Here is an 18,694-nt window from a genome sequence, read left to right on the forward strand (position 1 = left end):
TTGATGGGTTTAAGTTACCAGCTTTAAATATTTGGTTGAGAGACCATTTAAAATTGCATTTGTGTAATTACATTTTGATGCTTATTTTTCCTGGATAGGATTTTAAAAATATTGGAGACAAGAGTGTAATGCGAAATGCCAAAGGTTTGTGGATAAGATTTTCGTAACACTATGAATCTTCAAACCTTTCAAAGAGATCCTGAATCGACAGCTGTAACCATGCTTCAGTGCATTGGATTAGAAAGTTTTTGATTTGCTTTACATTCACAATGACAGCTTCATCAAACATAAATGCCTCCCACAGCTTCTAATATAAAGATAGCTGTATAACCTTTTGCCCTGTGCATAACTAAATATTAGCTTTGGCACTTATTAATCCCGGAGGAAAACAAATCATTTGGTATGAAGCAAAAATAGAGATGCATGTAATAAATAGTAGCATTCAAAATTGTAGTTAGCTAAATAGTAGCATAATAATAAATGGTAACATTCAGAAATGAAGGTTTTGAAATGTGCTCAGACACTTCAGCTTAATAGGAGATATTGGGACACAGGGCTGTACATAAGAACAATAGTCCAATGTTTTGTGTGACGCTGAGTAGCAATGTGATATCTCCGAGGCAATAATTAAAAACAAGTGTCCAAATTATGTGTTTCTGAATAGGTCTGTATTGAAGGAAGAGTTTATAATAGCCTTATGTTACTGTGAATTGATTTGGTGTTGAATTTCAAATTATTAAATAGATATATCGTAAACCAAATATATTTCTCATTTGATTCCCAACTTGAAAATGCTCTCCTTTTTTCTGGTAGTTGTATATGTTCATCTCTACCTCTCTTTTCTTGAAGATGTTCATACATGTATGTGTAACTAGATTCTGATGGATTGGATCCCTCGTCGCAGTTACACCCAGAGCTGTTCTGGTGACAGCATTAAATTTTTGTGACCCGTGGATCTAAGTGACTTCCAGGCCTCTTTCTACAGCCCCCCCGTGTAGCAGAGTGGTCAAGCAAACGTCCGATACTGGGTCCTGAGGTCTCGCTCAAGGACTATAATAACCTGTCTAGAATCCCTTTAACTGTTTTAAATAACTTTTAATCAAAGACATTTTAAAACAGTAGTAGATATAAACAGCCAAACAATCACAAAAACAAAATCCGAGCATAAGCTGAAGGACCAAATTCAAAATATTTCTGGTACCTCAGATACAAGATTAGCACCACACAGCCCCTCGCTGGGTCCAGCATTGCATCTGGAGATCAAGTCCACTGACGTTTGATCTCCAGTGCTTTCTGGATATCCACTTTAGTACAAGTCCGGTCAATGCAGCTTCATTGTAACCCTTTCCGATTATCTCTTCTAAATTTCTATTCTTTTTGAGTTTAATCAAAAAATAAGACATCGGGATGTAAATCAGGGAGGAGAGCATTTGAATAGCTTCTTCAATTAACTTGCAAACCACAATTTGCTGAATAGTATTTTTCTGTGCTATGCTTTGGAATTTTAATACGGTCAAATATGCTAACGTTTCTGAATGCTTACTACATTTCTCAGAAGATGATAGATCAAGTTCAGAAAACTATCCAAATATCTTTATTAATAGGGTCATTGTGTGCAAAAAGAGAATGAAAAATAAACTATTTTGGAATCAATTGCAGTTATACACACTGCCCTTCAGGGGTAGGGTCAAGGCCATGAAAAGGACACCAAGAAGAGTTACCAGAGTAAAAATAAGTACTTCATTCATGAATTGGAGGAACTAGGATTTGAATTAGTTTTATAGCTCTGGATTGAGTAAATAAGGATTACCTTAATTGACAAGATGATCAATAAACAAGCATTTTTTAAATAGCTGAAAGGAAAATAAGAATGTTTCTTTTTTTTACATCATTTTATAGTAAATGTACTGCCTGAAATAATGCAGGGCTCTTGCTTAACTTTTTTTCCCTGTTGACAGCTTTTTAGGTTGCCAAATGACATTTTAGGTGGTCATTTAAGATGGCTTGCATGACGCGTGCTCGGACGAAGTGCGCAGTTACCAGTCGGAATTATGCATTCACATATTATTTCTGCTTCAAATAAAGTCACAAACTAACATATTTGCCAATCAAGACATGATATATACCACCAAAAAAAAAAAACGTCACGTTGCTTTTCTCCAGAGATGCTGCCGGACCCGTGGAGTTACTCCAGTTTTTTGTGTCTATCTTCGGTATAAACCAAGTTGCCAAGCCGGGCAAAATGTCTCGCCGTTTAGGTTGCCCAGCGGCAGTTTGAGTGGTCATTGGCACCCGGGCAACCGTGAATTTCGATTTGTAATGGTCTGTAATGGTGAAAGTACTTCGGATTTTCGAAGAAAATTAGTTATGTACTTGAAGTGTTTGCACGGTGCTATGATGAGAAAATATAGTGAGACTAATTGGATGACTTTAAAAGAAGTGGCAGGATCACTATGGGATGTAAAATAATTCACAATAATTTTGCATTGCCTGGTGTTGTGAATGTCACTGATAATTTGCTGCTGGGCAATATAATTTCATGCTGTAGATGTGATATCCAGTAAATGAGCTTGGTCATGAATTCTGCAGAGACTTGAATTTATTTTATGTGGTCAGACATTGGTTGAATGTTAAAATGCAAACCTGTTTCGCAAATATATTTTTAATAGAGTCAAGACCGTTTTATTGATTGATGATTTTATTGCTTAGGATATACCTACCCATTGTTTTTGCATGCACACAATTTTAATATCCAAGCGATACACACTTCTATCTGCTCGGGTATATACAGTTACTGCTACTCACTGTTGTAGCAAAGTTGTGGACCCTGCATCCTAGCCATATCAAAATTAACCTGAAGCTCTAAAACGTAATTTTAAAGGCACCCCCCTCAAAAACAATTGAGATTTGATAATGCAACTGAAAACATTTGACATTCTGAATCATTTTATGAGCAACTATGGAAACATGCTGCAAATAGAGCTCATACACTGCAGGCTGACTAAAAACTCCACCATCTCTGTGATGCAAAGACAGTCCAAACTGCAATTTCTATAGATCTAAAATTGTTTCTGATTTGGGTCTGTTAAAGCCTTGTAAGACCTTAAAATGTCCAGCAGCATTTGGTAAGGGAGATGCTAAGTCATGTGTCACTCTCCCAAAATGGTGCCTTCATTTAACATTTATAATACTAAAATTCTTGTTAAAATTATTTTGCCATTAAAATGAAGGAGTGCCATTAATTACTTGTGAAATGTGAGGTGGAGCACATTTAATGTTGACATTATCTTTTGGTTCCACTATAATATATAGGTCAGTAACCTCTCTGCAATTATTTGCAACAGATGTTGGATATTATTCACAAATGTAACAATGTTTTTGTAACTCCTGTGCCTTTACAAAGGAATGTCTGCTGTAGTTTACAGAGACAATACCCAAATGTCAGATGAATCACATCAGGTAATCATAGATTTCTTTCCCAAAGAAGTGTCTTTGGCACAGTTCAGTGACTTTAAGGTTATACACACTGACTACCAACGAACAGCAATAAACTTTTAACTCCTGAGTGCATGCTGACGCAGACTTTTATTCCACAGGCGCCAGGATTTACTTAAATAGCTTAATGGACAAATGGATGCCAGGATCTTTAAATCTGATAGTTTTGAGAAGCAAATTTCGGTATTAAGTTCACTTTGCTTATCTTTGATAGATATAAATTGTTTAAAGGCTTATGACACCATGGTGTGACAGATTGCAACTATTGGTAGTTCATCATAATGGAAGAAATGTTGCCTAACAATTTCATCAGCAGATGTAATGGAAACTTGCGTCAATTGTTGACCACTCCAATTTAAGTTTAACATTGTTAAATAGATGACTGCTGTAAACTGAGGATATCTTTATTCTTAAAGTGGAATATAGCAGTAAGTCCCTCTATAAGAGAATCAACTCGGATAAATTCAGAAATATGAGATGATATCGAGATTGTTAATGAAATGAACCTGAATTTGCTGTGAAATTATGCTATAGTACCGAGTCCTCACAACAAGAATCATTCATAGGCGATTGTTCATAAAAATATGGAGAAGGTAAGTTACTCTGCTGTGAGTGATTGGCAGCTTTGTCACTACAAGTCTGTCCAAAATCGGTAAATGGCTGCATGTACCACACAGTCGCCCATTATGACCAGACTGTTACTGATCACCAGGCCATCATCTCCTACACTGCAAACAATCTCTTCACCTCTGGCAATCTCTCTCCACAGCCTCCAACCTTTTGGTTCCCCAGCCCTGCACTGCCCACTTCTATCTCCTTAAAATCCACAAGCAGGACTACCCTGCAGTCCCGTTTTTTCTGCTTGCTCCTGCTCCATAAAACTTTTCTCCAATTATGTTTATTCTATCCTATCCATTGTTGTCCAATCCCTTCCAACCTACCAATCATCCGCGACACACCCTTCAACTATTCAAGAACTTTCAATTTATAAGTCCCCATCTCTACCATGGACGTCCAGTCCCTCTACACTTCCATCCCCCACCTTGAAGGTCTCAAAGCTCTCCAGTTCTTCCTTGAATAGTGACCCATTCAGTTTCCCTCTACTAACACTCTCCTCTGCCTGGCAGGACTTGTCCTCTCCCACACATCTCTTTTGACTCCTCTCACTTGCCTCAAGTTAAAGTTGTAGCCGTGGGCACTCACTTGGGCCCCAGCTACGCCTGCCTTTTTACAATACAATACAATACCGTTTATTTGTCATTTGAACCTCACATGAAGTTCAAACGAAATTTGGTTTCTGCTGTCATACAAGAAAATAACCAAGACACACACCAACACAATTTACACAAACATCCATCACAGTGAATCTCCTCCTCACTGTGATGGAAGGCAAAGTATTGTCTCTCCCCTGCTCTCCATTCCTTTCCCAAAGCCAAAGTCAAAGCCCCCGGCGGGCGCTAGCAAGTCCCACGGCCACTTAAATCCGTGCCGGGCGATGTAAGGCCCTGCCCCGGGTCTTGATGTTGGAGCCCCCGGTGGGTGCTAGCAAGTCCGCGGCCATTTAAAGCCGCGCCGGGCGATGTAAGGCCCCGCTCCAGGTCACTTTCAACCCCGCAATTCGAGCGGGAGAAGTCGCCGTTGCCGGTGCCCCGCAAAGCGGTCTTCCACCGGGGACCTGTGAGCTCCACCGGAGTGGGGTCGCAGCCGCGCGCCACCACAGCTCTCCAAACTCCAAAGCTGGCCAGCTCCACGATGGTAGGTCCGCAGCTCCGCAGGCTCCGTGACTTGAGCTGTCGTTCCGGTTGGAGGCCGCTCCACGGTGCTAGGCCCCAACGGCAACGGAGACCCGACAGGGAAAAGGTCGGGTCCCCGTACAGGGAAGAGATCTAAAAGTTTCCCCCACCCACCCCCCCGCCCCCCACACATACACAGTAAAAAACCCACTACAAACTATACACTCAACAGGACAATAAAATAAAAAAAGACAGACGGACAGCAGAGGCCGCTGCGACGTCGGTAGTGCCGCCAACCCATTGGACCTACCATCGTTACACCAAACAGTTGTTCCAATCTGGCACCATCCCCAATTCTTTCTCCGCTACATCGACGACTGTATCGGGGTTGCCTCCTATCCCCATGCAGATCATTTAGCTACAAGAAAAAAATCTCAAGCTTCAAATCTCTGAATTAATATGTAAATAGACACGAGGATAAATATTTTTGGGAGGTCAGCTTGTAATTTGAGTAGTAGAATGATTTTATGTTGAAACAAAAAGGAATTTATCACTGGACTTGCAGAATCAGGTTGGGACCAAGGTTCTACGGTTAAATGGGGCACTTGCTTTGAACATTGACAGTGAAGAGTTTTGGGGTGAAGAGCTCCATTGGAAGGAGGGGGGAATAAATAAATAATCCTGAAATAAACCTAAGGTTATTGTAGATAATGTTATGTTAATAATATTAATTATTAGCCGCTAGTGGCGGCGCGGCTCTGGCTGCAGCGGCTCTCCGGCAGTCCTGTTTGTTTTGTGTTGTTTATTTTCGTTTTGGTTAGTCTAGTTTTGGTTTTTAGTTTCTGTTTTGGGGGGGGGGGGGGGGTTTAAACGGGGCTTGCTGTCTCTCCCTGCGGGGGAATGCGACTTTTTTGTCGTATTCCCCTTCTCTGCCTCCGTCTGCGCTGAGGCCTAATGGCGGAGCTGGCGACCTCGAGGCTCAGGAGGCAGAGCCCGCCAGGACTCGCCCTTAGCTCGCTCCCGTGAGGACGGCCCGGCTCGAGGCTGGAACAGTGCTTTCATGAGGGGCTGTGACGCTCCCATGAGGACGGCCGGCCCGAGGAAGGAACGGTGCTCCCGTCGGAGTGGCCGAGCTCGGGGAGGTACGGCGCTCCTAGCCCAAGAGAGGAGCGGCGCCCATGTTGGGGCGGCCCAGCCCGAGGGAGAAGCGGTGCCCTGTCGGGGTGGCCCAGCCCGAGGGAGGAGCTGCGCCCAGTCGGGGCGGCCCAGCCCGAGGGAGGAGCGGCGCCCAGTCGGGGCGGCCCAGCCCGAGGGAGGAGCGGCGCCCAGTCGGGGTGGCCCAGCCCGAGGGAGAAGCGGCGCCCAGTCGGGGCGGCCCAGCCCGAGGGAGGAGCGGCGCCCAGTCGGGGCGGCCTGGCGCGAGGCTGAGACGGTAACGGTACTCACGTGAGGGCGATCCGGCTCGGGGCTGGAACGGTGTTCTGGCGGCGGTGGCCTGAGTCCGGGGTTCGGCCGCGGGCCAGCGGCTGCGTCAGCAGGACTGGTGGGCGGCAGCTTCGACCACCCCGGGCCGCGGTGTTTGAGCCGCGGGACAGTTGTAACATCGCCCGGGGGGTATCGCCTCAGCGCAGAGGGAGAAGAGGAGGGAAGAGACTGGAGACCTAAGACTTTTGCCTCCATCACAGTGAGGAGATGTTGGGTGGACTCACTGTGGTGGATGTTAATATGTGTTTATTGTTGTTTTTTATTGTATTGTATGTATGACTGCTTCAATTTCGTTCAGACTTCGGTCTGAATGACAATAAAGGCTATCTAAAAAATCTAAAAAATCTAAATTATAAATTATTATAAATTATGAAATTGAGACTTTCCCAGATGTCTTCCTGCACTTCCTCTGCACACGTGGTCATTCAAATGTGAATCCTTCACCATCGACAGCCATACATGCAGCTTCAAAGCTTTTCCTCTGGTAATATATTCCTCAAAACCTAACTCTTTAATTAAGATAGACACAAAAAGCTGGAGTAACTCAGTGGAGCAGGCAGTATCTCTGGGGAGAAGGAATGGGTGGCGTTTCATGTCAAGACCTTTCTTCAGATTTATGTTATTTGACCTAGTATTGTGCGGTTAGCATTTCTGTTTGATTATTCTCTCTCGTGAAGCACTTTGGGACATAATTGCTTTCTTGGACATCTTTGGCACGTGGAGATTCCTTTTTTTGTTTAGAATGTTAGTTTCTAAAAAAGACATATTTAAAGACAACTGTAAATTAACATCAGATAGAATTTATCATTGCCACAGCAATCTGCAGTTAATCTGTCGGATTCTCTACAAAACAGCTTTCTTGCATATTAGGGTAATGTGGGTGCATGTAAATAGTGCATTATAGAACAATTCAATTTCAGGAATGAACAGTCTGCCTTATATAAACTTAAAATATTTGGTATTTAGAACAGTTATATTGTTATAATGCTACATGATAAATCCTGAGCTGGTAATTATAATTAAGAGTAGAATATAGCTATTATTATATTATGGGTATAGTAGTTTATATTATTACCAAATGTTATTTTCTATTAGTGCCAGACATAATTTGATTATTTTCTTTTTTTTCCATGCAATGAATGCTGATTTATCTGGCCACAGTATACACGATTCCTTTGTCAGTCTCCACTCCAGGTAAGATCCACATTATATTTATTAGCATTACTTTTTTTTAAGTTGAAATTTGAGAAGCAGGAGCAAAGCCAAAAATATCAATTTGGCCTGTTTTTGAATGATCGTCTACAATTTTCTGCTTCAGACTCTAAGTTGTGATTTCATTGAAGCCTTAAGTTGTGAGTTCAGTGTTTTCTTTAAACCGAATCGGTACATAGAATTATCAGCAGCAGTAAAGTGAACTCGCATTAAGGATTATTTCATATTTTGACTAATGCAGTATGGTTTCATGGGCCAATGCTCAAATCTATGTCTGTTCTTGAGAAATTTAATGAAAAATTGAGTGTGCAAAATGCAAAATTGACCAGTGGCACTAAGGTCCGTGGTGATGAAGTGCTTTGAGAGGTTGTTTATGGCGCATATCAACTCCTATCTCAACAAGAAACTCGACCAACTACAGTTTGCTTACCGTCACAACAGGTCAACGGAGGATGCAAGCTCACTGGCTCTCCACTCCGCACTGGACCACTTTGGACAATAAAACACTTACTTCAGGCTGTTATTTGTTGACTACAGCTCAGCGTTCAATACCATCATCCCCTCCAAGCTGGTTACGTGGGGAGGTGCGGTGATTTGGAGCTCCCATCCCGATACAGAAATAAGTGATTTAAACATATTTTTGGGACGACACAACCATTGTGGGATGAATTACAGATGGCGATGAGTCAGAGTATAGAAGTGAGATCGACCAATTGATCAAATGGTGTCAGCATAACAACCTGGTTCTCAATATCAGTAAAACCAAAGAATTGATTGTGGACTTCGGAAGAGGAAGGATGAGGACCCACATTCGTGTTTATATCAAGGAGAGAGAGTCAAAAACTTCAAATTCCTGGGCGTGCATATTTCCAAAGATCTTTCTTGGATCCAGCACACTGATGCAATTATGAGTAAAGCACATCAGCGCCTCTACTTCCTGAGAAGATTACGGAGATTCGGTATGTCGAGAGGATTCTCTTGAACTTCTACAGGTGTACTATAGAGAGCATATTGACTGGCTCTGCAACTTGAAAGTCCAGGAGCGGAAATGACTGCAAAAAGTTATGAACACTGCCCAGCCCATCACCAGCTCTGACCTCCCCACCATTGAAGGAATTTATCGGAGTCACTGCCTCAAAAAGGCAGACAACATCATCAGAGATCCACACCATCCTGGCCTCATTTCACCGCTGCCATCGGGAAGAAGGTACAGGAGCCTGATCATGAACAGCTTCTTCCCTACAGCCATCAGGCTATTAAACACTACAACCTCTGAACTACAATAGACTATTATTATTATTGTTGCACTGTTTTGTTTGTTTTTTGTTTCAGCCAACACACCACACACACACACACGCGCACACACACGCACACAACACAATAATAATAGTCTATTGTAGTTCAGATATATATAGATATATATATATAGATAGATAGATATGTTTTGAATGTGTGTGTGTGTGTGTGTGTGTGTATATATACACACTGAACTTTTCTTTTCTCTCTCGTTTGTCATATACTATGTTTGCATATTCTGTTGCGCTGCAGCGAGTAAGAATTTCATTGTTCTATCTGGGACATCACGATAATTTGATTTATTATTGGATTAAGCTAAATCTATTGATTTAGGTCTTAGGTTCTCATTTTCTATGTACATTTGCATGATTGGGATAATTTACATTGATTTGAATGAATATAAAAGGCAGCATTGTGTCTAAAATAAACCAACTTTAAGGCAAATGAAGCTAATAATACTTCACAGATGTATGTGAACATATTTGACTTTGTGTGGCTGTTGAGAGTTGTTGGTATTTGGAGGAAAAATAGTAACAAGGATAATGTGTCCAAGTTTTACATGCTGAAATACTTGCAGATGCATCCTGCACTCTAATCTCTCTCTTCTCTTTCCATTTTTCACACTTTCTTTTCTCCCACTTCCCCTCTCCTCTGTGGTTTCCCCACACTTCAGTCTTGTACCATGTATCAATTATTCTGGCTGAATTTTGAGACCAATATTGTCAAAGGGATCCAAAGAAAATTATTAGTGCTTGTGAATATTTCAGTCACAACTATTTTATTTCCTTTTGCTTGTGGATTGTGACATAAATGCATTGTAACCAGGAATTGTAACGTTAATGCAACTGTGAAATGTTGGCACTGTATGCAATCCAACATGCAGGCGTGTGCTTTGATTTTTTTTTATTAGTTCTCTCTCAGTCCTAATGTAGTTGTTCGCTTTGTGAAAGTGCAAATACTTGTACAGTTGTTGATGTTTCAGGATTGAATTATTGAAGGAGAATAATGCTGCAAAAACATGGTACCACATCTGTTGATGTTCAAGATTTGAAACCACAAAGCAGCGTCGGTTCACGAGGTTAATCCCCGGGATCGCGGGACTGTCATATGAGGAAAGATTGGAAAGACTGGGCTTGTATTCACTGTTTATAAGGATGAGAGGGTATCTTATAGAAACATATACAATTATAAAAAGGACTGGACAAGCTAGATGCAGGGGAAATGTTCCCAATGTTGGGGGAGTCCAGAACCAGGGGCCACAGACTAAGAATAAAGGGGAGGCCATTTAAAACTGAGATGAGAAAAAACTTTTTCACCCAGAGAGTAGTGAAATTGTGGAATTCTCTGCCACAGAAGGTAGTATAGGCCAATTCATTGGATGATTTAAAAAGAGTGTTAGATAGAGCTCTTGGGGCTAGCAGAATCAAGGGGTATGGGGAGAAGGCAGGCACGGGTTACTGATTGTGGAAGATCAGCAATGATCACAATGAATGGCGGTGCTGGCTCAAGGGCCAAATGGCCTCCTCCTGCACCTATTTTCTATGTTTCTATATTTAAGTAAATGTACTTAGATGAACTCTTAACATAGTGTGCAGCAAGAGAGACACAAAAGACTGCAGATGCTGGAATCGTAAGCAAAAAAAATTGCTGGAGGAAGTTAGTGGGTCAGGCAGCTGCAATGAGGGAATGAACATATGATGCTTCGGGGCGTGACCCATCTTTAGACATCAGTCCGAAGGGTTCTGACCCGAGATGTGTCTGAGCGTTCCCTCTGCGATGCTGCTTGACCGAGTACTTTGTTCATAGTAGCTCACTACAGGGCTTTACTTACACAAGATAACCACTAATTTCTTGTTATTGAAGGTTAAATACAATTTAAATCACAAGCATCAATAACTCTTCTCCCAAAGTTTATTTCCCTCATCTTCAATTTTATTTGAGTCTCCCTCTCCTCTGATTTTCTGTTTGTTTATAATCTTCTTCTCCAATTTCATTGCCTTTTCCACCTTACCCTAATGCCTCCAGTTTCGTGCTCCTATAAAACGAAGCAAAATGATGAAAAGATGTTTAATTTAACGTTCTCATTAGATAACCCTTTTAACACAATGATACGCAGAAAAAAATGTTCAACATCAGGACATCGAATCCCAGAAACATTTGCTTTGGTGTCTCTGCCTCTAAGCTGTTCTCCAATACCAAACAAAATAAATTACGTAGAAATTTAAATGCTTAATGCTACTTTTTCCAGAGTTAGCTGATAGAAAATCTATTTTTCTTCCAAGTAAAAAAGCCATCATTTAAGAATGTAAGAAGAGGAAGTAGGCCATTCAGCCCTTCATGTCTGCTAGATATCAATAAGATAATTTTACCTCTCCCATTTCTACAGCTGACCAGTTAATTTGAGACCTATTCCTGATCAGTTATTTTGAGATTGTGACCCCTGAGTCTAGACATCCCAAGCAGGGATAACGGCAACTCCACCTCAACCAAATCATGAGTGTTTTATAATTTTCAATGAGACCACCAATGCTTCTATGTTGAGTACAAGCCTTAGCTGCTTAATGTCATTGCAATTGAAAACTCCTCATCCCAGAAGTCAACCTGATGAAACTTTGTTGCTCCTTTAACTGCAGGTATTCTTCCTAGAGTATGTACATTATTCCAGATAAAGCTGCCAGAATTTTTATAATTAGTGCAAGGTGAAAGAGGTGTGTGTGTGTTAGGGGATGTGAATGTCGGGTAATTGCTAAGAATTGCTGCTGGGTGTTTTTTTTCTAGTGTATTCCAAAGTGACAAGTAATTTTTGTTGTGCAATTGCTAAGAGACGCACTTTGTTAATGTGATCCTGTGCATGTGTGTGAGATCATTAAACATTTTCCAGCCGTAGAAATTGGTCCAGGGAACTTAACTCCTGTAATTGACCCCACTGGTTACCTCCTCTTACTGGGTGCTTCATTTTGTACTTGAATTACTTTTCGGACCCCCATCCTTATTACTTTAGTTGACCAGCCAACCAGGATATCAAGGCCTGCACGATTAATATTGTCCCTGTTCCTGCAAACTCTGCTCCCTGAGCTGCAAAAAGTCCACAAGCAGTGATTGGAGGTGTGACGATCTCTTATAAGAGGCGCACACATGGTGTGTGTTTAGCACAGGTTAGTCTCAGAAGGCTTGTAAAAACTGTGAAATGACTTGTGGTTACTGTGCAGTAATGGGCAAAAGATTATGATTAGGTCTGCTTAAGTGTTTCAATCCTTGCACTGGTCTCCCACAAAGCATTATCTCAGTGTGTGTTTTTAGAAGTTGAATTTCGGGCCCTCTGACTTTGCACCACACTGTTTGGAATTCCGCATGGATTTATTCTCTTACATTGTTTTGGCTTATCTGGGTATTATGAACATTGCCCGTTTTTTAGTTCTCCGGCAATAAATAATTGAACTCTTACATTTCATTAGATATTGGTTTTAACTCCTGGTTTCTTTAAGAAATAGTTTAAATTATGCATACGGAAAACTAATTCAAATCAAATATAAGCTCCCGTTTTTCAGTCAGCACCTTACTGAATTGGGACATCCTTGATAATTTAATGTTTATCAGTAACAACTGGAAATGAAGTTGATATTTTGCTATTCTACAAACGTGTTAATTCAATGGGCTCATCTATGGAGAGTTATTACTTTCTACATTAAACTGGAAATCTTTGGATTTCAAAGTGCTGAAGGCAAATAAAGTGTATTCCAACATAGAGGAAATAAGCTTTTATCACATCAATGCAAACTGAGTTTATATAATTTACCAGGCTTTGTGATAGTTTGTAATGTTCATGAAGCTGAAGATGGTTTTTTGAAGCTATTTTATAGCCATTTGCAAGTCGAAATATATTTTATATGCCACCCTGCATATATAGCTGTAATTGTACACAGCTATGTAAAATACTGAAGAAGGGTTTCGGCCCAAAACGTTGCCTTTTTCCTTCGCTCCATAGATGCTGCTGCACCCGCTGAGTTTCTCCAGCTTTTTTGTGTACCTATGTAAAATACATACTGTGTTATTGCAGTCTTTGCTTCCACTCTTTCTAAAAATGTTTTTTGTAATTATCCTTATAAATCAAAATTGTACATGCTGATGTGCTGTACAGAACATTGCCATCAAATGTCGCTGGTGACTTTTACATTCCTCAACATCTTAAGATACTCCCCACACTTAGGCAATTACAGGTGAAAATGAAGATATATACCTTGTTCGCAAACGATACTTATTCGAAAGACTGATACTTAGCAAGTAATTTGGAGAAGGCTGAGAGACGATTTCCTTTGGCTGAGGAGTCGAGAACCAGGGATCATAAAGAGCCTGTCCTACTTGCCGATTTTTTTCGGCGACTGCTGGCATAATTGACTGACGTATCAGGTCACTGAAAAATTTGCGACGTGATGACGTATTGACGTGCGGTGTTTTTTCAAGTGTCGCAACATTTTTTGTAGCCGCTGGATTTTGAAATGTTCGGCGACCCTGATATGACGCCAACAGTCGCCGAAAAAAATCGTCAAGTGGGGCATGCCCTTAAGTCTCAGAATGAAGCGTTGACATTTAGGAAATAAATTTATCTTGACACCTTATGAGGATTTTGGTGGCTCAGCCATTGAATTCAATCAAAATGAAAGATTTTTGAATGCTAATGTATTGAAGGGGTACTGGGATGGTGTTGGAAAATAGTGCCAAGAGAGAATATCAGCCATGATCCTGCTGAATTGTGGAGTGGGCTCAAAGTGTCAGGTGGTTTTCTCCACTACTAATTTATTTTTTTCCTCTTCCATGTGTTTTAGTATCTAGTTGTGTATAGGGTGATTTCACGAAAGGTCACTGGAGCGTAGATCCGCACCCACGTGACCGAAAATTTTAACTGGGGGACAAGCGTCACTTCCGGTACATGTTAGTGAATGGGAAAACACGCACTTTCACACCCGTTAAAAACATTGAAAACCGCCCGTTTTTGAGCTGCAATTTACTGTACTAGTCGGGGTGACAGTGAGGCACAGCTACCTAAATTTACAGTCCAAAAAAAAGATAGAAACTAAGGTAAATTCAAGAGGGAGCTGAAGGTGTAAATACAGCGGAAGTTGTTAGCGGACATTTGCCGTGGAGATTTAAAGATCGAAAATATCGGGAATTATCGTGTTTGCTCGCTGCATTTCATCAAAAGTAGGCATTATTGGCTTTTTATCTTTATTCATTTGTTATATGAAAAGTATTAAAAGTTAAAAATCCGTCAGTAAAATTGCAAAATCGCCCATGGTTCTCAGGTGGGTTTTAACATGCAAAATGAAAATGTTTCTGAAGCTCCATTTACCATTTAAATAATCGTAAACTATCAATGCGTTTTGAAATAAATTTTACATAGATGCAAGCTAAGGAATGGGATAATTGTCAGCTGTTGGACAAAAGCAGGACATTTTATTATTTGCCAAAATATATTTCTCAATGTTTCTTGTTTAAAGCCTGCACAATCACCCAAACTACTTATTTATTTATTTATCATCTAATAACAGACAAGCCTGCAGCATGGAATGATGTCAACAATCCTGATTGGGCACCCACTGTGAGCAGGATAGACAATGTGCACAAGAACGCCATCAACTTGCAGAGCTATAGATGCTTGAGCTGCAACCAAATCTGCTTTAATACTCTCTTCTTGTTGCACGTGCATGGCGTTCTTGTGCGTGGAATGATGTCAACAATCCTGATTGGGCACCCACTGTGAGCAGGATAGACAATGTGCACAAGAACGCCATGCACGTGCATCAAGAAGAGAGTATTAAAGCAGATTTGGTTGCAGCTCAAGCATCTATAGCTCTGCAAGTTGATGGCGTTCTTGTGCACATTGTCTATCCTGCTCACAGTGGGTGCCCAATCAGGATTGTTGACATCATTCCATGCTGCAGGCTTGTCTGTTATTAGATGATAAATAAATAAATAATTGAGAAATATATTTTGGCAAATAATAAAATGTCCTGCTTTTGTCCAACAAACAGCTGACAATTATCCCATTCCTTAGCTTGCATCTCAGTAAAATGTATTTCAAAACGCATTGATAGTTTACGATTATTGAAATGGTAAATGGAGCTTCAGAAGCATTTTCATTTTGCATGTTAAAACCCACCTGAGAACCATGGGCGATTTTGCAATTTTACTGACGGATTTTTAACTTTTAAAACTTTTCATATAACAAATGAATAAAGATAAAAAGTCAATAATGCCTTACTTTTGATGAAATGCAGCGAGCAAACGTGATAATTCCCGATATTTTGGATCTTTAAATCTCCACGGCAAATGTCCGCTAACAACTTCCGCTGTTTTTACACCTTCAGCTCCCTCTTGAATTTACCTTAGTTTCTATCTTTTTTTTGGACTGTAAATTTCGGTAGCTGTGCCTCACGGTCACCCCGACTAGTACAGTAAATTGCAGCTCAAAAACGGGCCGTTTTCGATGTTTTTAACGGGTGTGAAAGTGCGTGTTTTCCCATTCACTAACATGTACCGGAAGTGACGCTTGTCCCCCAGTTAAAATTTTCGGTCACGTGGGTGCGGATCTACGCTCCAGTGACCTTTTCGTGAAATCACCCTATACTGATATAATGAAGAAATGCTTCCTTCACCTTGACAAGTTTTCTTTGGTCGGTAAATGTACTAGAGTGTGCATGAAATATGTAACGTTGACTGAGCATCGGCCAATACTTAATTGGATAAAATTTCTTCAGAGAAATGTTATGTAAAACTGGGATTTAAACATGGTCTTTTTTAGGAGTAACATGCAAGTGCTATCAACCCAAATTATAGAAGAAGCATATCACCTTCATGTTATTACATGTGTGTTGATCTTAAGTGCCTCGTCAATCTATTTTGGTAACTGCTACATATAAATGCTTAAATGAGGTCTGAGCAGAAATTGACTTGTATTTGACACTTAAACATAATGTTTTGCAGCTAATGGGAAATGGAAAGCAGAGTGCATTACATTAAAAATGGTGTTGAAGCTATTTTTGTTGAATATCACATATAACAAAGTCTACCTCCAGTATAGATTTATCATATTTGCCTCATTGGCTTCAACATGAATTTTAAATGTTTACTAGACCAAGTGCAGACCCGTTGGGTCTGTTTCCCCAACGGCGTTTGCGGGGGGGGGGGGGCTGCGGCATCACACTCACATTAACCACCCCCCAAACACACCGGGGGGGGGAGGGGGGGGGTGAGAAGAAGGGAGGGAGGGGAGAGTAGAGGAGGAACAGGGACAGATTTGGGAGGGAAGGAGAGCGGGGTAAGCGGGGTGAGGAGGGGGATGGGAGAGAGATTGTGGGGGAGGGGGAGGGGGGAAGGGGGATAGGTGGAAGAGTGGGAGGAGGAGGAGAGGGGTAGGGGGCAGTGATGGAGGGACGATGGGTTTTTTCTTTTTTCGCGGCTGGACGTTTTTTTGGTAGAGAGGGTATTTGTGGTTTTTTTTCTTTTTTTTTTGGGGGGGGAGAGGTGAGGAGAGGGAAACATAGAAATTAAGTGCAGGAGTAGGCCATTCGGCCCTTCGAGCCTGCACCACCATTCAATGTGATCATGGCTGATCATCCAACTCAGTATCCTGTACCTGCCTTCTCTCCATACCCCCTGATCCCTTTAGCCACAAGGGCCACATCTAACTCCCTCTTAAATATAGCCAATGAACTGGCCTCGACTACCTTCTGTGGCAGGGAGTTCCAGAGATTCACCACTCTCTGTGTGAAAAATGTTATTCTCATCTCTGTCCTAAAGGATTTCCCCCTTATCCTTAAACTGTGACCCCTTGTCCTGGACTTCCCCAACATCTGGAACAATCTTCCTGCATCTAGCCTGTCCAACCCCTTAGGAATTTTGTACGTTTCTATAAGATCCGCCCTCAATCTTATAAATGTTAGCGTGTACAAGCCGAGTCTACCCAGTCTTTCTTCATATGAAAGTCCTGACACCCAGGAATCAGTCTGGTGAACCTTCTCTGTACTCCCTCTATGGCAACAATGTCTTTGAGCATTGGGCATTGTGACATCGCACGATGGAACGTTCACCAGGTGCTGGTGCTCCTGCAAAGGCATATGTAAATGAATCCATTCCGATTGGACATCTGTGAGCATCGGGCATTGTGACATCACACGATGGAACGTTCACCAGGGGCTGGAGCTGCTTCTATGGGTGAGAAGCCAGTTTATTTTTGAAATATTGGGGGGGGGGGGGAGAAGGATTTGATTAAAAATGTGTACATAAACACGACGAAATGTAATCAGGTGTGGATACTTTGAAAGAAAAGTGAAATCTCTACCGAAATGGAAAAGATCTCGGCGATTCTGCGTCTGGTTTCGGAGTTGCAAGGAATCAAAGGAAGAAAGGCGGCCGGCAGCCGGACGGATGGACGCCGGATGTCTGCAGGCACACAGTTTTAATATATAACTAGACCAAGTGCAGACCCGTTAGGTCTGTTTCCCCAACGGTGTTTGCGGGGGGGGGGGCTGCGGCATCACACGCACATTAACCACCCCCCAAACACACAGGTAGGGGGAGGGGGGGGTGAGAAGAGGGGAGGGACGGGAGAGGAGGAGGAGGAAACGGGACAGATTTGGGAAGGAAAGGAGAGCGGAGTAGGGGGTGAGAGAGGGGGATGGGGAGAGAGATGTGGGGGAAGGAGGAGGGAGGGAGGGGGAGAGGGGTGGGGGGAGAGAGGGGAAAGAGTGGGGAGGGGGGAGAGGTGGAAGAGTGGGAGGGAGGAGGAGAGGGGAAGTGATGGAAGAGGGACAGAGGGGTAGGGGGAAGGGGGCGGGGGGGAGAGAGGGAAGTGGGTGGGGTAGGGAGGGAAGGGGGTGGGGGAGAGGGAAGTGGGTGGGGGAGGGGTGAGGAGAGGGAAAGGGGGAGGAGAGAAGGGGGAGAGTGGGGAGGGAGGGAGGGGTAGCGGGAGTGGTGGAAGAGGGACGGGGGAGTGGTGGAAGAGGAACAGAGGGGTAGGAGGAAGGGGTGGGGAGAGAGGGAAGGGGATGGGGTAGAGAGGGAAGGGGGGTGGGGGAGAGAGGGATGGGTGGGAGAGGGGTGAGGAGAGGGAAACATAGAAATTAAGTGCAGGAGTAGGCCATTCGGCCCTTCTAGCCTGCACCACCATTCAATATGATCATGGCTGATCATCCAACTCAGTATCCCGTACCTGCCTTCTCTCCATACCCTCTGATCCCCTTAGCCACAAGGGCCACATCTAACTCCCTCTTAAATATAGCCAATGAACTGGCCTCAACTACCTTCTGTGGCAGAGAATTCCAGAGATTCACCACTCTGTGTGAAAAATGTTTTTCTCATCTCGGTCCTAAAAGATTTACCCCTTATCCTTAAACTGTGACCCCTTGTTCTTGTCTTCCCCAAAATCCGGAACAATCTTCCTGCATCTAGCCTGTCCAACCCCTTAAGAATTTTGT

The 18,694-nt window shown here is 42.3% G+C and overlaps 1 protein-coding gene across 7 annotated transcripts in view; it reads left to right on the plus strand.

Moving 5' to 3' along the window:
* ate1 (arginyltransferase 1) overlaps positions 1-18,694 on the plus strand; it is a 153,448-nt gene that overhangs the window by 44,937 nt on the left and 89,817 nt on the right. For all 7 annotated transcript variants that reach the window (XM_033033808.1, XM_033033804.1, XM_033033801.1 and 4 more), the window contains one exon: positions 7,875-7,907. In XM_033033808.1, coding sequence (XP_032889699.1) covers positions 7,875-7,907 — 33 coding nt within the window. The remainder of the gene's footprint in view (positions 1-7,874; positions 7,908-18,694) is intronic.

Source organism: Amblyraja radiata, chromosome 15, assembly GCF_010909765.2.
Source record: "Amblyraja radiata isolate CabotCenter1 chromosome 15, sAmbRad1.1.pri, whole genome shotgun sequence".
Classification (NCBI taxonomy): Eukaryota; Metazoa; Chordata; class Chondrichthyes; order Rajiformes; family Rajidae; genus Amblyraja; species Amblyraja radiata.